Source organism: Epinephelus fuscoguttatus, linkage group LG24 (genome assembly GCF_011397635.1).
Source record: "Epinephelus fuscoguttatus linkage group LG24, E.fuscoguttatus.final_Chr_v1".
Taxonomy (NCBI): Eukaryota; Metazoa; Chordata; class Actinopteri; order Perciformes; family Serranidae; genus Epinephelus; species Epinephelus fuscoguttatus.
This window is the reverse complement of record NC_064775.1, coordinates 20,677,409-20,702,606: the sequence shown is the minus strand read 5'-3', so window position 1 is coordinate 20,702,606 and position 25,198 is coordinate 20,677,409. Positions and strand designations below refer to the sequence as shown.

General features: G+C 40.0%; 1 protein-coding gene across 2 annotated transcripts in view; it reads left to right on the top strand.

The window, feature by feature from the left end:
• Positions 1-25,198, top strand: part of LOC125884972 (neural cell adhesion molecule 2-like) — a 521,830-nt gene that overhangs the window by 478,099 nt on the left and 18,533 nt on the right. Inside the window, exon 16 of one of the 2 annotated variants that reach the window (XM_049570309.1) lies at positions 15,053-15,257. In XM_049570309.1, the coding sequence (XP_049426266.1) occupies positions 15,053-15,257 (205 nt within the window). Of the gene's footprint in view, positions 1-15,049; positions 15,258-25,198 lie in introns of both variants that reach the window. The other variant, XM_049570308.1, reaches the window with a different exon arrangement.

The window sequence follows — 25,198 nt, the reverse complement described above, 5'->3', positions numbered from 1 at the left end:
CTACCCCACCCTGGGTGCGTTGGTTGCTGACGTTCTGGGATGTCATGTCATGCTCTGCCTATACATGTATTGTCCTCTTTCAAAATACACTTCCATTTTTACAGGAAATGTTCAGTTTACGTGCAGTCTTTCAAAATAAATGCACTGGCACAACACACTTAATTCACTTTTTTTTCTTCTTCAACAACTAACACACGTGGTTGTACGGCTTTTTTTTTTGTCGTTGTCTGACGTCACTACTGACAACTTTGAAGTGAAAGCAGGTTGCACAGGGAGGAGGTGGTCAAACAAACACTAGACATTCAACCAGGTGACAGCAGTTTGTGTCCCTTAAGAAACAAAAAGTCAATATTGACATCTCTTAACATAATTGCATCCTTTACATAGTTACATCAAGTTAAACGTCATACTTTAATCACTTTATGATGTACTTTAATCTTTTTCATTTATCATGGCAAATTAAGGGAAGATAAATTTTGCCAATGAGTTTAGACCTTTTGTTTGCCATGACTCCCCAAATGTCGTAAACACTGGACACTACCAGTAAGAGGCGAACGTTTTTAACAATCACAGTTTTTTACATGAGGTTAAAAATTGTTGCAGTTTTGCAACAAAACTATGTAGTATATATGTAGGTATACAAAAAGGATCATGGTTTGGGTTGAAATAAGTCATAGCTATTGGTACATAATGTAAGTGACGTACATAAGTTACCTTACATTTAATATGTGATGTTACTTAATGGTAGGCACTGAACTTAACTTTCTTGGTTTTACATGGGACACAAACAGTGGTTTCATGGGTCAGAGTCCTAATCCGCCCTGATCTCCTTTGTCCACAGACTTTTTTCGCACCAGAGTAACTTTTTCATAGTTGTAGGAACCTAGTTTGAAGAACCCCTCTTTTCATTATGTCCACACCACAAACACTAGGAACGATTGTTGTTCTTAGGACATTTTTTGAGGGACTTTTCAGCTTTTATTTCAGAGTAGGTACTCTCCCAGTACAAGAAGAACCATGAGTTATATAAGTGTACATTGATGGGTCGAACACAGCCAATGCAGTACCAGCAACTATCATTTTTAAAAACCTGTTAGGTGTGTAACAACACAAAACACAAGCAGCTCATGACAAAAAAGTGAAAAGAAAACACGAACAAATGGACTAACAGTGAAGTCCAGGCTTAACTGAGCATAGATACAATGGTGGAGATACATGCAATTTTGACTCGTCAATGTAAAAGTGACATTGTTCCACCAACAGTATGTCACGTTAGCATTCCTATTGGTGGTGCACAGGCACACAGAGGAAGCTCTTGAGGGTTTATAGTTCTGTGGAGGAACTACCAATTGGGAAATTACTCTCAGGGAGTCCCCAGAACTGTTTGGTCTGAAAACACCTTTTGTAGCTCTTTATACTACATCACCTGACTTCCCCCTTTGGCCACATCATTATTACTACAGAGACTACTAGAGATCATAGCCTAACATCAATCCATCCATCCATCAGTACATTCAACCATCCATCCATCTATCCATCCATCCATCCATCCACTGGGGCAGCAGGCCAGGCAAAGCACCCTAGTCGTCACTGTCCCCAGCAACACCTTCCAACTCCTCCTGGGGGACCCCAAGGCGTTCCAAGGCTAGATGAGATATGTAATCTCTTCAGCGTGTTCTGGGTCTGCCCCAGGGCCTCCTACCAGTAAGACGTGCCAATAACACCTGTAATGGGACCTAACAATAAACATAAATGTAGGTTGTAGTAAGCTGCTTGGATAGGCAACCTGTAAAGCGAGGTTTTTTTTTTTTATTTATTTTTTGGTGATAGCTGACTTGTTAAAAAACTGATTTTTATTGTATTCATTTTATTTTATTATTATTATTACCAAACTTTTAGGTTTTCAATAGCCTATTGTTCAAACACGGCCAAAAACAAACCATTTTGTAAAACATAAATCTGACTCTTCATTGGCCTGTATTGTCAGTGGTGCCAGTTCCCAACTCAAATGAACATCTTGGGATAATACTGGAGATTGTTTTGCACTCCAAGAAGGCACATTTCAAAGATAAGTGCTATTACTTGGGGTATTTTTAAGCTGAAATAATTTTGCTTCTGAGTCAGCATAAATGAGCAGAATTCAAAATGACACAAGTCCTCGGAGGAATTTGTAAAATGAATCCAGATTCAGTTTCCATCCCGTTTGCCAGGTTAATATCATAGAGCAGCTTCTAAGTGACTGTGATGTGTCAGTGAGTTTTAACTGCGCAGAAAGAAGTTTAGAAAAAGACTCTTTAGTATGCAGACTGACTCGACACTGAGAAGAATTTGTGAAGAGTCTGTGGAGACTGAGCAGTGTTAAACTTGTTGGTGACACGCTGTTGAACATGTATTCTTTGTCAGGGCATCGTTAAGAATCAACACTGCGCTGTTTAAATATCATCCCACCGAAAGCACTGCCTGGAGGACAAAGTGAAGTGAGGAGAAACAATGAAAAATAAATTAAAACAACACAAAATAAATTAATAAAAAAAACTTTATAAATGTCTTCTCCCTGCTGCAGGCTTTTCTCTTCACTACATTATGAGCCAAGTTAGAGAACAGAAAGTCCTTTCTAATATTCAGTGTTGGCTCGAGTCAATTTGGGAGGCTTTTAACAGCGTCAGTGTGTTTTAACAGTTGAAAAAAAGGGTGGTGCTGGACTGCAATGAACTTTTTGTTTTAGTGCAGTTCATGCATTTAAATCTGTGGCTTTAAACTTGAATTTCAGCGACAAAGATCAAGGTAGATACACATAAATTACTCAAAAAGTTCAGACAGCAGCAATTACAGGAAAGTGGACCAAATTTCTTTGAAGTCTTTTTGGGGGTTGATTGTTAAGGATGTGCATATTCTTCTAAGTTAAGAGTAACTTCCCATGGTTTTTCATTTCCTCTTTGCCGGCTCTTGAGTGCACTTGAGTCACATCAAGGCTTCCTCTTTGGAAATGGACACACGGAAGGACTCGTCCCTCTCCATCAAACTAGGCAGGCTTTAATGATTATTTTTAACTCTCCAAGGGCCTCCTCAAACAAACTTTCCCTTCAACACTTCAGCACTTAGGAGGAATCCTCACTCACTTCCGCAAATGATTATGTTTATCCCCCTACAGATTAGCGCCCGCCACCTTCCCAATCAATGAACGCCCGTTGGGTCGTCATTAATCGAGTGGCGTCTCCTCAGATCCAATGGTCCGACAGTCGATCACTGCTCAGAGCTAATGAGTTTGTATTTTCAAAGTGAGATGTGTATGAATGGCTTCAGGTGCCACACAAGCAGTCGGATCTCTAGCAATTGAGTAAAACTGCTAATGGGCCTATATATCAACAAGTAATCAGAAGAAGTCAGTAAAAGGGTTAATAGAGCAGGGAAATAAGAATTAATGGCTACAGAGTTGGAGAGTTTGTGAGAAGTCGAGTCAAACAGAAAAAATCTGTTACTTCCAACTGAGGAAAACACTTTGGTGATAAGTGAGAATAATCTATTTTGTCATCCAAGGTGGTTACGATATAAAGAATAGGTAAACACAAACTTGTTTTAACAAAAGTAAGTCACTTCTTCTCACTGAGTTGTTAGAGTTTATTAGAAAGACTTGTCTAGTAGCATCTTCTACAGCTGTGGATACAAGATACTGGATGAATTGAGTGTAATGTTGTGCTGTAACCAGGATCTGATATTATCTTTTTTTTTTTCTTTTTGTCTGCCACTTTTAATATCTATGCACTAAATGACAGAATACCATTTAGATTATTTAGATGTCATTTAATTTAGGGTTAGGGTTAAATGATTGATCATTCATTATTTTTATTATATAAAATATAATAATATATATATATATATATATATATATATATATATATATATATTCAACTCTGCTCAATTGTGAATTTAATATAGCTTTAATATAAACTTTAAATAAATATAACACATAAATACCATAGCCTGTAAAAATAACAGACATAGCTACCATGACATCACCAATTGTTTTGCAGACTTCAATTTTGAAGCCTCGAGATTGGCATTTTGGCTGTTGCAATCTTGGTCTTTTGAAGCCAGAAGAGACCGTGTTTGCACGAGAGGCTGGCACTGTTAGGGCTAGGCCAGGGGTCAGCAACCTTTACTATCAACAGAGACATTTCTGACCAAAACTATAAAAAAACAAAATCTGTCTAAAGCCACAACACATATTTTAGCCTTACAATGAAGGTAACATAGATATCTAAACCTAAATTAGCCAATCAACATTACTATTAGGTCTAAATGAACATTCATTAATATGTTTCACCACAATGTGGCCACTCTGCAGTGGACAATTAATAATTATTTGGAACTTTAACTTTACCGAGCTGGCGGTACAAGCAAATGAAGCTGTCCACACACTGTCAAATTCTCTATTCTTGTCCAAAACTTTACTTCTCCGGATTTGGAATCCATAGCTAGCCTAGCTAGGGAGCCACCTCTCTTGAGGTTTGGTAAAATTTGGAGAAAATAGCGGACTAACACTACTTGCCTTCCCTTCTACTTGCACTTGAAGGGATGCCCGTTGACTTACATTTTAACAGGTCTGACGCTACGGCTGTATCTAGGCTAACAGCTAACATGCTAACTATTATTTCTATGTCACTAGTCACTTGAAACAAATTTAGGACGATAGGAGACGGGTTGAAATAAACCGAAATTTCCCTTTAGTTATGCATAACTTTAAGCCTTAATAAAATTTAAATGGCTAAGTTATATACAAATTCAACCCCTGTACAGTTGTTATAAATGAGGAAATTATCTGTAGAATTAGCTATAGAGACCAAATCGTTTTTTGTACCAGGCAGTAAAATGTTTCTGCTGTCAAGTTGGGCATTTTAACATGGAGGTCTGTGGGATCTACTTGCATCTAGAGAACTGCAGTTTTTGGCACGGCCTTGTTGGGTTCATTTTTCAGCCCTGAAGGTTGTCCCTTGATAAATATCAAGTTTAATAAAATATGTCATGTGTGGTCCAGCTTTTTCTTCAGATGAAATTGGCACATAAGGTAGTAAAGTTGATACAGTAATATGTAGGTGAGTATAGTATGTGCATACACAACTTTTTATTGATGGTCCTCAGTTAGAATTCAGTGAAACCCAGCTGTCCGTCAAAACAAATAACTATGGCTAATAGATTACCTAATATGTTGAGGTTATGACATGTCTTTCTGTTTTGACTTTCTCTGTACGCAAAAGTGGTGGACGGTCTGAAGAATTTACACACCACTGCCAACAATTAACCTGCATTCGGTGGGTGATGGGTGCTAATTTCAGCCTGTAAAGCTGAATTCTTGATGGGTAACATTCTCCATTTAATCTTGGTTGGGTGGGCTCCACTTTCTTTTCAGTGCCTACACAGCAACACAGTTAGTACACCCAACTTCTTCTCTCACCAGGTTCAGACACTCAGCTCTCTTGCGTACAATTTTTCCCTTTAAAACAACAGCAGGTAGCATCAAGTAATACCCTCAGGCAAAAGGCACACAGAAACAATAACCATAGTTATGCTGCTGCAAATCCCAATTAAATATTAAAAATTGGACTAATAATGACATAATAAAAAGGAAAACAGTAATTAAGGCCACATGCAGAAATAATTGCATTGAGCATATTGTATGCACACTTGAAGGCTGCAATGAAAGCAATTAAACGTTATACTCCTGCTGTATTACCATTGTTTGCTGCCTACTCAATGTATTATGGTGATTTTAACTTTTATTTTATTAGGTTAAACTCTTTAGATTTGTTTTAATCTTATTATAATTACTGTAATGTTAAGTAGGCTGAATCAGTACCAAGTATACAACATGTGTCAATGCCACATACTACAGCATTTTATAGCCTGAGCTAATTTGTGCCTCTAAAATATAGAAAATATACCTCATATTTTATGCACATAGAATATATGGACCATTTTTGACTTGCTTGCAGATTTGAATTGAGAATGAAACCTGCCTTTGGATAAATAGATAATGTTGTTTTACTCTTGAAAAAGATGGAAATTTCCTCTCTTGACACAGACGATGATATTTACATCCAATGTGCAGCTTTAGCCCTCAAACCCCTGCAGGTAGTTTATCACTCTGACCTGTAAGTTATTACAGGAGGATGGTTTTCACAGCCACTGTTACCTCCTGTGTCACAGTGCAGGTGATCATTCAGGACGAGATGAGAGCAGCTTTGCCCTCACTCAAAAATGACCTCATTACTTCTCTTTACTTACAGTATAAATCAACTGTAGCACCTGCAGCCATAGGTGACCACATGCATATTTGCGGCATATCAGGAAATACTGAAAATTATCCAGAAGAAAATGCATAGTATGAAACACATTTATTGTATTTTTCCTTCTACGTTGATTTGTACATACATATTCTTCCCTCTCTCTTGTTTTCCCCTCATTTTAATGTTTTTTTCCCCAGCGCTGCCAGATGTTGGAAGGCACCTTGGCTGCTAACTTGAAAACAATTTGACTCGTGGCCACACACTTGTTTGGCTGTGTTTCATCCCTGTTTATTAAATTTAAAGTTAAGCCGCTTGTCATGCCTTAATTCCTTATGCAGAGATCTGAGCTGCTTCATGAAGGAAGGTTTTATTCTGGCTCATAGAATAAAGTAACTAAAAAAAAAATCTCAAGCTGCAATACCGAAGGCAGTGAAGACAATATTGGAGTATTCACTTTAAATTCCTTTCCTTTTACAATCTCGACATCCAGTCACAAAGGCAGCAGAGGCCCCGAAAGGCAACCTTGGATTCTTTTACTTCAGACACAAAAGCACATTTTTATGTAAAGAAATACTTTAATTGTAGATATATTAAATTTTCTTTAATGAACACTGTTTCCCATCAGCCCTAGACCTACACCAAAAGAGTTGAGTCCATGGTCCATGTCTGTAATGAATTGTCACTGTCAGTCCTACGTTCTCAGAAATCAAGGTGCTAACTAGAACCATATGGGGTTCTTTGGCTTGTCCCCATAGGTGAACCCTTTTAGATTCCTAGTAGAACCCCTTATAAAGGTTCCACGTGGAGCCTTTTCAGAGGGTTCTACCTAGAACCCAACATAAAGTGTCATGCTTAGAGCCATCTGTGAAAGGTTCCACCCAGAACCCCCATTACCCCTTGTCCACCAAATTAGCTCAGGGGCTGGTTGCACAAAACACTTCAAGTTAAGATTTTCCTTAAAGTCCTAGTTAAGGTTTCCTCAAAATAAAATCAGTTGCACGAAACACCCTTAAGTCTTCTCCTTACGGTTTCCTTAAAACGTTCCCTTAAGTTTTTATTGTTTTCTCCTTGTCTTGATCTTATACTTAGCAAGAAATACCTAGACCACAGCACAAAAGACCTTAGCAACCAAAGCAAGGTAAAAAGTTTATGGTAATAAATGAACAAAACCAAAACCCCCTGGGAAAAGTGTGTTGTGCAACTAGGAGAACCTAATGGATATGCTTTTGATTTTACACTTTAGATTTGACTGTATTATTTTTTGTTGCAATTTCTTTACTATACTTAATATTTTTTCACTATCTAACTACAAGCGAACTTTGTGAAACGATAACAGGCATTAGAAGCGTGAGTTCAAACAAATAAATAATCTCCATGGAAACTAATTGCGTTGAAAGAGATTTTCAACGCAATTAGTTTATGTTTTTCCCATAACTAAGGAAATCTTTTACGGAATTCTTTGCAACTGCGTAAGTCCCTCAGCTAAGTGTCATCAAAATAGGGCATTGCACAACACGCAGCAGAAGTTAGCGGTAGTAGCAAGAAGCAAGCTTTTGTTCTTACGAAATGCAAAGTACCCTGGGTTCGTTGATTGTTGATGTTCTGGGACCACCGTGTCAAGTTCTGCCTGTTGAATGCATTGTCTGTTTTCAAAATACACTTTGTTGGGGTCAACACATTAGGCTTCCCACGGAGGCACCAAAAATGTTGGGAACATAAATTCGGCCTTCACACGGCGGCACCAAATATGTTGGGATTTAATTGGCTATCGGAAATAATTAATAATTATTATTAATAATTAATAATTATGTTAAATAATGTGACTTAATTAACATTAAATCGCCTTAGCCTATTTTTCGTCTCATAAAATAGGCTAAACTATTAATTTGGAGTTTGATTAATAATTAAATTAATGACATCAACCAAAATTAACAGTAACGCCTGAAGGATTTCGGAGTTCTTGACGCAGCAGAGGTTGACTATTCATTCACTCTTGTGCAACATTAAACAGACAGCAGGTATGATTCCAAAGAATTATATTTATTCACAAACTAGCAAAGCAGTGCAGAACACACAAATTCTAACTAACTATATACAAGCTTGGTGTGTGTGTGCGTGTGTGTGTGTGTGTGTGTGTGTGAGAGAGAGAGAGAGAGAAAGAAGAGAAAGGCAAAGGTGGGTGTGGTGATCAAGGAGCCGTTTGGCCTACAAAACAAAATGGCTGACAACAGAGAACTACCAAAATGGCCGAATCAAAGCTGGCTGCAGGCCAGGGGAGGTGTTCTTCTGACCGTGTGGTCAGGACAAAGACAAAGGAAAAGAAGCGGGAACTTTGAGATGCCTGTTTGGGTGTAGTTCTGTTGAAAGCCTATTTGTTAATGAGTCTATGTCAATGTGATATGTGTTGCAAACGGTCTGGATTTGTACAGAGATTGTTTAGTTGGGTGCAAGAATCTGTTTGTGAACAGTATTAGCAAACTAAACACTTAGCTTTGGCTAAGCCAACTAATCAATGACCTAACTGCCAACAATCACAACAATAACTCAGTAAACAGCATCAAATCACATACAACAAGTTAAACAGTCTTGCTTAGCCTGTAAAGCTGTGATAAGCTATGCCCAGTTGTTACATTACCGATCCTTGAGTGGATGGGAGAAAGAGTCACTTGGTGGTGTGCTGCTTTGTTAGCCAGCAGAAGAAGGCTGAGAAGGTGAATCCAGGTGCGGTCTTTGTTGTGTACTTTGTTCCAAAGGGGAAACTCCGAGGAAGCTGGTCACTCAGGGTTTAGCAGAGTTAGACGCTGGGTGCTAACTCACTTAGTTCCTTGTTGCTGGAAAGCTAGTTGCAAACCTTGTGTTTGCAAGAGAGTCTATGATCAATTGCCCTCCCTTTAGTGGTTTGGGGCAAGGAGCAAGGGTCTGGGCCTCTGCTGTTCCAGGCCCAGCTGGAAAGAGGTGTGAACTGTTGAAGCTCCAGAGCAAGAGAGAGAGATCTGTGGAAGGGAGCACAGATCTACAGACGCCTGTGACATCAGAGTCACATGTCACTGTAAAGGTCTTGTCCAATCAAGTTTGGACAAGACCTTTACAAGAGAGAGAGCAAGAGAGAGAGATCTGTGGAATGGAGCACAGATCTACAGATGCCTGTGACATCAGGGTCACATGTCACTGTAAAGGTCTTGTCCAATCAAGTTTTGGGACTTGAGTCTCACTGAGGTGTGAGGTGAGACCTCCTGTGGAGATGGGTGTCACCTAGCTCTCTTTGTTTGAAGACAAAGAGCATGCAGAGGAAAAAGCCTTTAAATGCCCAGTGATGATTTTACCAAATGATAAATCATCTGTGGTCCTGTGAATCCCAACAACTTCCTTTTTCTCAAGAAATGTACAGTTGACAAATTGAGACTTTTTTTTTTCCTTCAACAACTTAACACTTGTGGTTGGGTTTAGGAAAAAAGAACAAGGTTTGGCTTTAGAATTTTGTTGGACGCAAACACCTCTTCCCTGGGTGAAGGTCGGTGGTTGTTGGAACTATCCACCACCACTCCCGCCCTACTTGGACTTTTTGTCAACTTAAAAGGACAACTTTTTCCGTCTGTGTGTGATGCTGCAAGTCACTGCCCAAGCACCTGATTCAATGACTTTGGAGTTAGAATGGGTTGACAATGCACTTAACAGGCATTGCGTCCCAGAACGTCAACAACCAATTCACCCAGGGTACCTTGCATGTCATGTTTTGAGGTGGAAAGTCCATGACCAAACATCAATATGTGATGAGGTCAGAGTGAGAATGTGTTGATCCGAAAGATACATACTACTGTTTATGTACACAAAAGTATGTTGAAAGACAGTTAGACAGTAGAAAGGTATATAGTGTGTAGTATGCAAATAGTCTTGCAAAGAACCCTTGAAGGATGAAAAAGGTTCTTAATGGACCATAGACCCACAGCCCTCCAGGAGTTTTGAAGTCCACCTTCATCCGGTGATGCACCCTTTGTATTTTAATATGTTTCAGTGTCACTCTGTTCTCTTTAAACAATTTCCAAACTCTGGAGTAAGTGTGATAAAATGGCTACGAGTAAATAAGCGTGTAACGTAACGTATCAATCCAACCTCAAACTGTCAAGCTGCTGCTAAGCACTTTAGAGTAATACTCCTTATCGGATGAAAGTCCGATGTTTATGGATTTCAGTCTTTCAGGCTGAAGAGTTTTTGCTGGCATTCCAAAAAGAAAAATGACACTTTAATAAAAATCTTTACCCGGGCACTCCAAAATACTTTGGACATCCTTCAAATAGATTTCTACCAGTATTCAATTTAAGAGTGCACTTTAACTTTTTAATTTGTATAATATTGGCATGTTTGACTAGTTCTTTATATATGCAAGAATTCTGCTATATATATATAATATAAGTGCACCGTTATTTGCAGTGAATGTGTACAAAGACAAGGGCTTTATGTGATGTAAAAATGTAAACACCGATATAAAAGCTTAAGGGCACTGCAGTCTTATGATATAAGCGAGGGGAGTGCAGCTTAAAGATTGGATTAGTATTCTCTTTGTCTTGTGGAATATGTGAATGCTTCGGGGGAGCTGGAGAGGTGTTGTTTACTGCCTCTGAATCTGTTGCTTCAGCAGCCAAATTAACTCAGATAAACTTTCAGAAGGTGAGATACAGAACAGTAGCCTGTGGCAGTGAGAAAATATTGATCCAGCCTACATGTTTCAAATCCCATATCCCCGGATTCTCGAAAACGCAAAGTGTTTTAATTAGAGCTTCTTTTGCCACAAGGTTCTCTTTCTCTCTGGCTTTCTGTTTGTCTCTCTGTGCTTTGACTCGCTGCCAGTCTCCGTTGTCTGCAGTCTCAGCTCTAAGTCAAGAACAAAGTCACCGACATGAGAGTCATTTGGGTTGTGACACGCGGTGACAACTTCCAATGTGGAGCGCGAGTCTTTTGGAAATTTGTTGTTTTGGCTCGGCACTCCGGCACACTGGATGTGAAATGAAACTGTGACTGTGAGCTTTAATTTAAGGGTTTTTTTCAGCCGTGCTAGAAAACAGTGCAGGAAAAGCAGCCTTACTGTATCACTGTCGTTGTTTCATTTCAAGTCCAGTGTCCTGGATTAAACAACCGAAATACTTGCATCACTGTCCAAATGCTGATGGACTGGTTAGGAGACTATCTTAAAGGAGCACTCCACCAATTTTACACATGAAGGTCAGCCTGAAAAACACTTGGGTTTTGGAGCTTAAAAGACATTTCAAAGGCACAGACTGTCTAATGAAAGAGCTGCATTATGGGAAATGTAGGATCATGCATTTTTTTTTGGACTTAGAATCTGGATATCTCAACTCCTGCTGCAAAGATTTTATCTTGTTTGTTTTAGTCTGTCTCTTGCAACTCCTCTTCATGGTAGTGGAAGTGACTGATGGGAACAACAGTTCTGTAGCTGGCAACTGTGAAACAGGCTGCAGTGTAACCACTCGGGTCATTCACGCACCCTTCATTTACGTTCAGTAAAAGTGTTTGAATTCACCACTGACAGGCTCAAATTGTTATTGTAAGTGTCTAACAGTATTACAGAAAGGATCCCTACAGAGATAGACTTTACTATTAAAATTATAAGATCCCTTTTGGTTTACCAGGTACAGTCCCAAAACTGCTGTTGCCTGTCCCACCAGACTCCACAGTATATTTTAATGTGTATAGAGCCAGCCTATTTTCCCCTCTAACTGGATGAATTAAGGGTTTATTTCAACCAAACCAGAGTTGGTGATTGTTGGAACAGTAGGAAGACAAACCAAGCTTGATTTTGTGATTTTTATTTTGTGGCTGTCAACATTAAATGATGTGTGCTTTACGATAATTTGATAACTGTTTCTTTAAAGGTTAAGAGTATAAGATTTGGAGGGATTTAGTAGCATCTTGCAGTGAGGACTGCAGATTGTTACCATCCGAAACTTCTCCTGCACAGTCCTTCAGTGCTCACATTACAAATCAGTGTTTTTATTTTTATTTTTTATTTTTTGACGCTGCTCATAGGAGATGGGCTTTTAACTAGGATGGCCAATGCGAAGACACGAATGGCCCTACCCAGAGCCAGTGTTTGGTTTGTCCCTTCTGGGCTACTGTAGGAACATGGTGGTGCAACATGGCAGACGGCACATTCTAAAGCCAAGTTCAATCCAAAGATTTGTGATGAGACGAAACCGTTTTATAACATTGCAGAGAAAAGTTGCAGCAGTGTGAACTGGTCGGTCTGAGCTTGACTCAAGCTGGCTGATGGTGTCACCTGCAACTCCGCTGGTCAGATCGCCAGTGGCTGGTTTTAAAGCACATCACCTGTTTCTACAGTCAGTCAGCTTGTAGTGAAGTCCACTGGTCAAGTCAAAATGACCACAGACGGTGTGTTTACTTGCTGTAGCAGGTGCTCCGAGCCCTCTGTTTCTGTCCTCACGTATGCCGGTATCAGACGGTGGGTCGCTGCTGCTGCTGCTCACACACACAGTCACATTGACTGATCAATTAGTGTCTTCAGGTGATTATACACTTAAGAAAACATACCTATTGTATTATATTCCATTTGTGCCAATAAGTCTTTCTAAATCCTACACACTAGACCTTTACATGGAGTCTTTTTGGTTTGGCGACAGTGATTTTGGGGCTGTTTCTGGCTCAACAAAATGACTCTTCTCTTTAACAAAAAGGTCTGTCTCTGTAGGGATCCTTTCCATACTGTTGTCAAACACAGGAAAATAACCTGACCCTGTCAATGGCAAAAACAAACACTTTTAGTGGACAAACATCAACGGTGCGAACATGCCCAGAGTGGGCTGCCGCAACCTCGCTCAATACTCGACCAGTCTGAAAAATGATTGCTCGTATTAGTCACTTAGACACGACGACATGGGAAAATAGGATCCAGGGAGAAAAATACCTATGCTGTATGCTACCCTTTATGAAGCAGCCTTATATTGTGTACAAGCCTTAAAATGACAAAAGAAATCTGTTACTTTTCCTGAACCTCTTTGATTAGAGCTGGTCCCTGTTTAGTATGCACTCCTGTTACACAAGGAAAAGCTGTTGTAGAAGTGATGTTAGGACTCTGAAAAGTCTACACTGATGGAATCCTGAGACTTCATGCTTTCAAACAATGTATAATTTGTCAAAGTTTAGTGAGTATTCAATTGGATACCACCCAAAATAAGATTTCAAACCCCCTCCCTGAATGTCAAGGGGTCAAACAAACTTTTTCTTTTTTCAGCCTACAACATTAATAATGCATGAAGAATCCAAAAATATTCACCCTTTTTTTAAACATCTATGTAAGAATCTGGAAAAAAAAACTCACTCCAGACTGCATTCGGCTCACTGTTTTGCAACACACTTGGAGCTTTTTTTAACTTTGAGGTGCTAGACTTCACCAGCCGGCCGTCTCTGAATGCTTACACCTTCATATTAATATCTGATTCTTCTTTTTAACTCACAGGCTACTGAACACCCATATGAGAGCCTTCTTAAGTAGGAAAGTTCATTCACTCCTCCATCACTGATTACTCCTGGCAAGGTCTGACCTCCAGCTGTCAGCACTGATCCTACAGTGGATGTTCAGTTTGCTCAACCCCAGGATCACTTAAGGGCACAACTCTATTCAACTGTGCCCACTGGGAGCCTCTCTTTGCTGCACTGCCTTCATTTTCTCATTACTTTCAATTGAAAGTGGACCCCGCTTCTTGTTCCCAACTGAGTGGAGAGCTCGATGTGTTTCGAAGCTCAGAGAGAAACTATTTCAACGTATAGCTGAAAACACTCGCTTTCTGCTTCCCACGTGAATCTGTTTAGTACTGCAAGCTATGGAATAAGAGGTGCCCAGTGGACACAGGGCTGAAGCATCAGTATGGTAATGCTGACGCTTGCTGCCTTGAGCTGCAGCGTGGTACAATATAGTTGAAAAATGCACACTTAAATTCTGTACCTGTGGAACTAGAGATGTTGACACTAGAGGAGGCAGATGCAGGGCTGGAGGGCAATACAGAAGAAAACAAAAATGAATTCTGTAGTTTCTGGCCTAGAAAACACTTATAGATTGCTTCTGTCAAAAGATTAAAGTTCTTAACCAGATAGGAAGCTGCAAAGCTTCTGATATTACAAACAAATCACAGAGTAAAGCTTTCTCCACCTGCTTTGCTGCACTGTAGATCCCCTTTTGCTCATTTATTTAAGTCTTTGAAACTTTTATTCCATTAAGTGTGTGTACAAAAAAAAAAAGTTTGTAAGGCTGAAAATGATTTGTTTTGGAGGAGATTTGGTGGATTCACGCTAATAATCGAGATCCTCCGCTGAGGATAGCGTGGAGTCCAGGCGTTGTGGATTAGGACTTATCTACGTGTTGGAAACTATCCAACTGGCTCCGGAGGAATTCATTGACCTTCGAGAGGTTTTCAAAGTAACCACAGCAAAAGTTTTTGGGGGGTGAGCGCGCTCTTGTTTGGTACAGCTTTACAGTACTGTTACATTCTCTATGTGGATGTAGAGGAGGAGTGTAGCGAGGAAGATGACCTTCAACTGGAGGTCAGGGTTTGTCTCCGCAGACATACAACCTGAGGACACGTCCTTCAGTGAGACAAATACCTATCAGCTCCAGTGTGACCACTCTAAACCTGACCCTGACTTCTTTCTGTATCCATGAATATGAACCAAAATTGCTAACAGTGTTTTCCCCCTTGTGTGTGTTGTGTGTCTGTGTGTGTGTTTCACTGCCTTAGCAGAATCCCTGTTCAGCGGCCTGGGGCTGGGGACGGTGGTGGGCCTGGGCCTGGGAGCACTGCTGCTGCTTCTCGTACTGGTGGACGTCAGCTGCTTCTTTCTGCGTCACTGCGGCCTGCTGATGTGCATCACACGCACGCTGTGCAGCAAGAAAACAGCCACCAGCGGCAAGGGCAAAGAAATCGAGGAGGGCAAGGCTGCCTACCTGTGAGTTCTTATTTTATATATTGTTTATTTTTTTTCTGGACCTTTAACTGCTTCAAGTTTTGATTTATTTGGTAACAGTTGGGTTGTATCAGCTTGTCAGTCACAAGGTCATTCATGCTTGCAGAGGGAGCATCTGCTGTGGGTGTATCTAGATACCTGTGGGTTATATTTGGTCACTCTGGAAACTACTGTTTTTGTTGTTTAATGTTGTGCAACTATGAACCGACAGACCTGAATTGATCCATATAAGTCCATGCACAGACATTTAATCCAAGATGCTCTAAAACCAATTTTAGATGGACAAAAAAATATCAGAAATGTGTCAAGAATTTGAGTGTCACAATTTTCCAAGGTTAAACTTCATCTTTCAAGTAGATACAAATAACCAGCCCAGATACCGAAATGAAATGTAGGCATTGTGGTGTTTCTGCAAACCATGGGTACTTTACATTTGTCATATCAGTGTTTCTAAAGTGATATAGTAAATGAGCTGACTGTTACTGAAAGGTGGAGGGGATGGTTGATGAGACCTAGGCAAGATCCCTGCCAAGCTGCAGATGACTGTTCGAGATCAGCAAACAGTAAAAAATTGAGTGTTTTTGAGAAAGTCATTGCTGCATCTCTTTTTGAGGCTTCAAACATGGGTGTCTTTTAGCAACTCGTCAGTGGGTTTCCAACAGGGATGGTGCCATTAAAGAGGTTTTTCATGGAGACATTGCTGCATTTCCTGCCAGTATAGTGCCACAAAAAGCAGTTGTTTTTATCAAGGCAACACTGCATTTCCTGCGGGGATATTTATTAATTTTTTTTTGTTCTTTTCAACCTACTGATACATCACTATGTTTCCTGCAGGGACAATGTCACGAAGAGCAGTTGTTTTTTTTACTGAGACAATAGCAAAGATGCTTGTTTTTGAGGTAGTCATTGGCTTTTTAGCCATCCAACGTGGGTGACTTTTAGCAGCTCGTCACTGTGTTCCCAATGGGGATAGTGCCACAAAAAGCAGTGCACAACACTGTATTTCCTGCAAGCATAGTGTTGCAAAAAAGCAGTTGTTTTTCCCGGAGACAACACTGCATTTCCTGCGGGGCTAGTGCTACAAAAAGCATTTGTATTTAACCAACACCTTGTTGAATTTCCTATCAGATAGTGCCAAAGAAGGCGTTGTTTTGTTTTGTTTTGTTTTGTTTTTTGTTTTTCCAGCCTACTGAGATATTGCTGCATTTCCTGCAGGGATAACACCGCAAAGAGAAGTTGTTTTTCTACCGAGGCAATGCCAAAACTAGTTGTTTTTGAGGTAGTCATTGCTGCGTTTCCAGCGGCTTTTCAGCCGTCAAAAGGATTTCTTTTAGCAGCTTGTCAATGTCTTTCCAGCAGGGATAGTGCCACAAAAAGTGGCTGATTTTCATTAAGACATCAGTACATTTCTTGCCAGGATAGTGGCACAAAAAGCAGTTTTCTCTAACCGAGATGTCATTGTGTCTCTTGCAGGGATAGTGCCACAAAAAGCATTTTTTTTTGTCCTGTTGAGACATCGCTGCATTTCCTGCAGTGATACTGCTACAAAAAGCAGTTTAAGTTTTTATTAAGACAACGCGGAATTTAAAGACAAAGCATGATCTTTTCCTAACCATTACCAAATTTCAGTGTATCTTCTACATAATATCGTACAAATGTGACGTATCCATAGTTTGCAGAGACGTAGAGTTTATTCTGGCAGTTGGGTTGAAATAGCACAGTGAAACTCTTCATGTCATGTGCAGCCTAGAATCCTCTTACTGTGAATGAGACAAGGTGACTCATTGTTACCGTTTACTGTAGGTACACCTACAACAGCCGCCCAACCTACCTTTCAACCACAGTATGTCTTTGATTATGTCTTATTCATTTCCATCAGTGCATCTCATACATAAACGTGTCGTGGCTTCACCTTTGGAGTATCTCATTTGCATGCATTGTGTGAACATTCCTGAGGTGCATGTATGAAATCACAACTCTGTGTGCTACCATTCTTCATGCTCTGGATTTATATAACTTATGCATGTAAATACACTGTAAGTGGCCCCACAAGAGTCTCGTATCACTGCATGTATGTCCAAGAAGAGCAAACACATACTTCACCTTCTTTTTTCCCTCTGATCAGACAGTGTGCAGTTTAAAAGCCTGCCCTCCATGAAACTCATAGTACAATCGATTATCGGATTTAGTCCCAGTGTTATTTTATGCAGGGTGCTAGGCAAACCAAGGTTCTGTGAGATAGCACCCACAGAGTCTGATTCATTGGCCTCAGCAGTGCCATTTTTGTGTTAAAATTGTCAGTGTGCCAGCCCAATGTCTGGGATGCAGAGAGAGGGCACTGAGAAAGTGAGGATGAGGAAGAGGAGGAGTAGGGGGGGTTGACTTTTGCTGAGTCACTAAGCTCACAGTGCTGGAGGGCTGAGTGACTGCCTGCCTGCCTAGACAGCATGCAGAATGTGCCTGGGCTTTATGTTAGAGCGGCTACTGTAGCAGCAACTCACACAGGCATTTACAGGCTGTGTGAAGCTCTATGTTGTCACTACAACTTCTTTATGGCTTTATTAGAGTTGATAATTTAGGACAGTGACATCACAAATACAAAGCAGAGTTGCAGACATACAGTGCAGCGCTGACCTTCATATAAATTGCAGCAGAATGGTTGTGACAGGCAAAGGCGGTCGCTCTATATTTCTTTTACAATCTGGGTCTTATTATCAGAGTTTTGCCGATCATTCATTTTGTTTATGATTTTTCTCCAGCAGCTTTGTTGCTGAGATGCAGGTACACGGGGACTCATGGTTTAAAATGGAATTCAAGGGGCATGCGGATGAGGATCGTGTCGTAACATTATGTTCACCAGATTGAAGGGACACTCCAGAAATTTAAAGTCCCCCTCTAACTAGCTCTAGTTTGAAAGTATACTAATACTAATATTTTGTTTGACATGGTTTTTCCAAGTAATAGTAATAGTAAAAAAAAAAACAATGAAAATGGGGCTGGAAGCAGATCTACTCTACTCCCTCATTGAGAAATTCTGGATCTGGCCTTAAGGTGGCTAGCACTAGCATTAGTAGAAAAAATTGGAGGGATTCAGCAATACAAGGTGGAGCCTCGGTCAGACCTAGACTCAGATGTGGAGTCTATTGTGCACCAATATTATATAATATAACTAGCAGACGTTTTTTTAGGTTGTTTATTAGCTTGTATTGGCAGTGGCTGATGCAGCTTTAGTGGTTTTTGAACATACAGTAATATCTGCCATGATGGGTTTTTTTAGTAGATAGTAAACAAGAAAGCCAAGTGTCTTTTTTGGCCGTATTTGTAGTCAAAACATTTTTTATTTATTTCCTTTTTCCCCAAGACACTTCCAGCGGTGTTTATAGAGACAAAATTAGGTATTTTTAAAGAGAATTCAGGACATTACCTGCCATATTTGTAGTGAGTTTTATTTATTTATTTTTTCATTTATTTATTTCTTAAAGGAGAGGTCAGGACATTTGTGGCTGTATTAATAGCATTTTTTTTTTTTTTTTTTTTTTTTTTTATTTTAATTTTTTTTTTACAAGAGGTCAGGGCATTTCCACCTGATCCAGGCATTTTTAGTAGGAGTTTGGGACATTACCATCCGTGTTTACAGTAATTTTTAGTAGTGACAAAACAGGTATTTTTTAAGGTGAGGTAGGGACATTTTGGCATTGTTTGTAGCAACAAAAAAGGTTGTTTGTTACAGATAGTTTGGGACATTTTCAGCTGTGTTTGTAGCAACAAAAGCTTTTAATTTCTAACGAGAGTTCACGACTACTCGAGCCCTGTTTGTGTGAGAAAAGTGGGTATTTTTTGGCAAGAGTTTGGGACATTTCCAGCTGTGTTTGTAGCCATGTATGTAGCCATGTAGCCTCACTCAGACCCAGACTCAGATGAGGAGTCGGCAACTAGCAGACATGTCAGTATGGTATATTTAGTTAGTACCCAAAAATTCCACCAAACTGCCTTTCGGAATTATGACATACTAGTCCATACCCATTGAGTACAGCATACCATACCATGACTTAGTCATACCAGAAATTAGAAAAAAAAAAACAACAACATTGGTCCACAGGGGGAGCCACAGCGATCGGTCGCATTTTAGCCATTTTTAAGCATTTTTCTGTTGTTATAGCGCCACCCAGTTGCCAATTAGAGTTAAATTTCTCCAGTCACCTTGAGGCGTCCTGTTCTACATATCTACCAAGTTTAGTAAAAATCCATATGGTGGTTAGGACTAGATAAGAAATGAGCTCTCTAGCGCCCCCATTTTGTTTGATGGGGTCAATAATGGAGGGGTCCCCTCAGATTATGTGTGGTCATATGCCTACAAAGTTGTGTGGTGATGGGTGAAACCCTTGAGATGTTATACACCTTCATGTGATGAGCCACACCCTCCGCAATATTCATTGCCTTATAGAAGCTCAGTTTTAGTAAGTTTTCCAACTTTTGCCAAGAGGGAACTTTAGACATTGGTCCCTAGATTATGTTCACCCAGTTTCATGCAGATTGCTCAAACTTCCTAGGAAGAGATCGATTTTAAGTGTTTTTCAAAGAATTCAAAATGGCGGAAAATCTATATAACCGGAAGTTATGGGTTCTTGAGGCAAATGTGTTCCTCGTGAGGAGAGGCATCTCTGTGCAAAGTTTCAAGTCTCTAAGACAAACGGGGCATGAGATATGCCCATGCAAATTTTGCAATTTCAATCATTTGCTTTAGCGCCCCCCTTTGGCCAATTGATGTAATATTGCTTCATTCGCATCCTCCCATGACCCTCTACCACTGTGCCAAATTTCACATGGATTGACCAAGTCAGTGAGGAGAAAAACGTGTCCAAGAAAACTGAGACTTGTTCATGTTCATGGGCCTCCCTGGAATCCCCTCCATGTGTACTATCATCCCAGTTTAATGGGCAAAATCAGTGGTATGCCCCTTTAATTGTTGAGCTTTGGGATTGCTGATATGTAGCTTACTTCCTGAATCATCTTTGATGTGTTGTAGTGTGTGCATTCCCAGTTTCTACAGTGCAGTTAAGGATTATAGCTGACTCTATACATGCACATTTCAGGCGCAATCCATTGCAACAGCGCTGTCAACATGTACCCATAAGCATAAGTTTCATAACTGATAGGAATGATGGTCGCAACTACAAAAAAAAGACACTGTTTGTATAAACATTGAGTTTTTCTTTTAGCAAGTGTGAAGAGAATGAAGTAATGCAGTAGCTGCCCAGCATCTATACCACTGAGAGTAATGAGATAACGCTTGAGATAATATAAAGCTCAGACACTCCTACTGAGTTTGTAAGATGTCAATAGTGCGAGTTTGAAGATGCTGAGTGGTAATAATTTGTAAAGACCAGCAAACCTTGTGCAGCAATATCAATGATATTGATAAGAGCATACACAGTGATGAATAGCATGAGGTGAACTTTAAATTAGGAGGGTGATGAGTAGCACTGATGAACGGCTGTTTGTATTGGGTGTGTTGTGGGGATATGAGCTGACGAGAGCGTGTGTGGGCTGGAAATTTGGAGGAGACAGGTGGTGCAGTTCTGACAGATTTTGAAGACACTTGTTTCTGGGTCAGCTGGATCATATACGGTCCTCTCCACATGTTTTCTCACCTCAATGTGGTGCTGAAGCTTAGCAGGGAGCGGCCAGCAGCCAAATGCCCTCTCAGCAGTGCGGTTTTAACTTTGAGGCCGAGCTGGACCAGTGGACCAACAGATGATGGAGGGTGTCTTTCTATTATGAATCTGTCGAATTGCGCCAAGATCAGTCAGGACACGCTGGGCTTTGTAATTGCCTCAGGAAAAGTTGAAAGGTGTTCGCAGTGGCCCCATTGACTTCAAAAGTAAGTCCTCACTTCCAGTTTTTGAGTGTTAAGTGTAAGTTCTTGACTTTGCGCTGTGAAGTCAGTGGCCCCAGTGGACAGATGAAAAAGACTGCCGCATTTTGATTCTGGACAGGTGAGCTACGGTCTTTGCAGTACACAGTCATATCTAACTCCAGCACAGTCACCAGATGAAAATGTTGGCATTGTACATTTTTGCAAACCATGGATATGCTGCACTTGTTTCAAACATATGACAGTTCAGATTACATGTACTTGAGTTTCTTATCAGGAGTAGGAGGGGAAGGTGTATGCCCAGGTGAGACAACTGCAAAGAAGCAGACAACAGCAGACCACTGCTCAAGCCCACCACCTTCTAGCCGCCTTCGTATCGACAAAAATGGGTATTTTTCCACCGAGATGTCAGGGCATTTTCAGCCATTTTGGAGCAACGAAAGTGATTATTTTTTAATGAGAGGTTGGTACATTTCCCGCCGGGCTTATAGTGACAAAAGCGGGTATTTTTTGAAGTGGGTCAGGACATTTCCAGTTATGTTATAGTGACAAAAGCAGTTATTTTAACAAGAGGTCGGGACAATAGGAATTTTTATTTTTTTTAACAAGCCTTCAGGATATTTTCAGCCATGTTTCCTAGCGTCAAAAACAGGTATTATTTTAACAAGATTATGGGACATTTACAGCTGTGTTTGTAGCGACAAAAATTGTTTTTTTTTAATGAGATGTCAGGGCATTTCTAGCCATATTGGAGCTGCAAAAGTGGTTACTTTTTAATTAGAGGTTGTGACATTTCCAGATGGGCTTATAGTGACAAAAGTGGGTAATTTTTTAGCTTTTTTTTTTTTAGAGGTCAGGACATTTCCAGCCATGTTTGTCGCACCAAAAGCAAGTGTTTATAAACAAGAGGTCAGGACATTTCCAGACATATTTGCAGCGTCCAAAACAGGTATATTTTAACAAGAGTTTGGGACATCTCCAGCCGTGTTTGTGGGGTCAATAGCAAGTATTTTTGACAAGCTTTCAGGACATTTCCGGCTCTGTTCGTAGCCACAAAATGGGTACTTTTTAATGTGGGTCATGACATTCCCAGCTATTTTGTAGCGACAAAAGGGGATATTTTAGCAAGAGGTCAGGACATTTCCAGCCATGTTTGTCACAACAAAAGTGGGTCTTTGTAAACAAGAGGTCAGGACATTTCCAGGTATATTTGTAGCATTAAAATCAGGCATTTTTTCAACAAGAGTTAGGGACATTTCCAGCTGTGTTTGTGTCATTAAAAACAGGTATTTTATTAAGGAGAGTTCCAGCGTCAAAAAAGGGTATTTTTTGAGTATTGGACATATACATCTGTTTTAACAGCATCAAAAATGTCTTCTTTTTTTTTCTTTTTCTTTTTCTTTCTTTTTTTTTTTTTTTTACAAAAGTTTGGGATATTGCCAGACATGTTTTTAGAAACAAAAATTGGCATTTTTTAAGGAGATGTCAGGGTTTTTCCAACCATTTTGGAGTGACAAAAGTGGTTACTTTTTTATGAAACGTCGGGACATTTTCAGCCAGGCTTATAGCAACAAAAGCAGGTATTTTTTGAATGTGGGTCAAGACATCTGCAGCTATTTTGTTGTGACAAAAGCGGTTATTTTTTTAACGAGAATAGGACATTTCCAGCCATATTTGTCGCGACAAAAGCAGGTATTTTTAAACAAGAGGTCAGGACATTTCCGGTCATGTTTGAAGGTTCAAGCTGATTATTCTTTTAACAAGTCTTAATAGCTTATATTCAAGCAATTAAAAGTAAGAAAATTCAACAAATAAATACAGGTTTTTCACCATCAAGTCTTTTGAGGTCTTACCGTCTACAATTTTGGCTCTGCACCCACTTTCTTCAGCAATGTCTCTCGGCATTTTTCTTTAGATTTACTGATGGCGATAGTCACAGTGGTAAATCCAGTCCCATCCTGTCAATCAGTGATCCAGGAATAGATTTGCGCACCAGTCTGTCCCTTCAGTCACCTCACAGCAAGCACCTCAGGGACAGCGTCATACAGAAGTCTTGACTTAAACACAGAACAAAATTTGCTATTACTGGAACAGTTTTGTGCTGATATTCAACTATCAGGTGACAAAAAGTTCATGTCGAACAAAGTCTCACTTCCCTTTCTGCTGCAAGTTGCATTTTTAAATACAGTCTCTAGTATAAACACTTAAAACAAATAGAGTCTGTTCATAATTTGACACAACTGTGTTTTGGCACAGTGACAGTTTGCATGTTCAGGTGAGGCATGGGGGGTTTGTGCTGACGTCAGGGAACAGTTTGCTGTTTATTCAGACTTCATTGTTAAGAAGTGAGGCTCAATGACAGACTTTTGAGTGTCTTTATACTCTGATGACTCACGGCAGGAAATAAAAAACACAACGTTAGATTGTAGTCAAGGCTCCTATTTCCTGCAGCGATTGAAAGATAAAAAACATCTCTACAACAGTGCCAAACAATGAACAAAAATACATACTTTGAGTTGCAATTTGATTATTTTATTTTGACATTTGTCAGTGTACAGTGCTGGATTGTTTTTCTGTCCACTAACAATGTGTGGTATGAAAAAATGAAAGAAACAGCTATTCACTCATCCACAACTGCCTCAGGTCTTAGAGATGAAAAAAGCTGCAGCCTCCAGGATTCATCTGTTTACTGTCTCAGTACACTTCACCCCCATTAATGTCACAGCCTGGAATCTTGAACTTTGGTAAACTCTTTGCAAAGAGTCAGGATCCCTGTCCGTGGTGTTGGTTTTGGCTTGTGCATTTATTTGGTCAAAGTTGTAGTTCAGACTTCAGTTTTACTACTTTTTTTTTCACGATTCGAACCATTAGCTATCATCTGACAACAATAAAGCCTCTTGGGAGCGGGAGCCAATATTTCAAGCTGATCCGGTGTAGCCAGCGGATATGCAGCCAAGACTTCTTTGTGCACCGGACATTTCAGCTAATCTCTATTAACAATGCATTCTCGCTCTGACCTCGTCACATATTGACGTTTGGTCATGGACTGTCTACGTCCTCATACAATGTGCAAGGTACCCTGTGTGTGTTGGTTGTTGACATTCTGGGACGCCATGTCAAGTTCTGCCTGTTACATGCATTGTCTTCTTTTAAAATACACTTAAATTTTTCAGGAAATATACCGTTTCCATACAGTCTATTTCAAAATAAATGCACTATGTTGGTACGACACTGCAAATTGACATTTTTTTTCCTTCAACAACAAACACACATGATTGGGTTTAGGAAAAAAAGAACAGGGTTTGGCTTTACACCAGTGTCCTAGGTAGAGGTCAGTGTTTGTTGAATCCATTTACCACCCCTTCCACGCACCCCACTCAGACCGTCGCTACCTTAACTTTCTTTCTTGTCTCACTGCGTTTCACCCTGACACCACCAAATGCCGTCAAATTATAACAGCGTGGCTTTTTTTGTCAGTGTCACTGCAAGTCACTGCGCACGACTTCGGAGTGAGACCAGGTTGCTATTAACAGCTATCTGCACATAAATGCACATTAATTTAAAAAAATAAAAATAGTGTTTATTGGCTATCGTCATCGGCTGTCGTCTAACAGTCATAATTAATTCATTGTCAGACAGGAGCCGATGGGTTCTGAGACTGCATCTCAGACAATACATTCCGCTTCCCCCCACTGACTGTTAACCTGCCGTTTAAACATGATTGGTAATACTACTTGACTACACACAGAAACCAGACCTGTTCCAATATCAAAATATTGTCCCACCACTTTCAGATTCTGCATACATACCCAGAATCTGTTCAGACAGGATAATAGCTAATGCTAGCTAGCCCCCTCCTTTGTCAAACCGTGACCAAGAGTGCAGGAGTTGTCATAACTCTGAAAGTGCCAAAGTAACATGAATTAAAATAAATATCAAGTATGAATCAGTGTTAATGTTAGCAAGGTAGTCTAACTAGCTTTGTCTTACTTGCTAGCTTCCACTCTCCAAGTGGAATACAAAATATAGCTTTGATTCTCTGACCGAA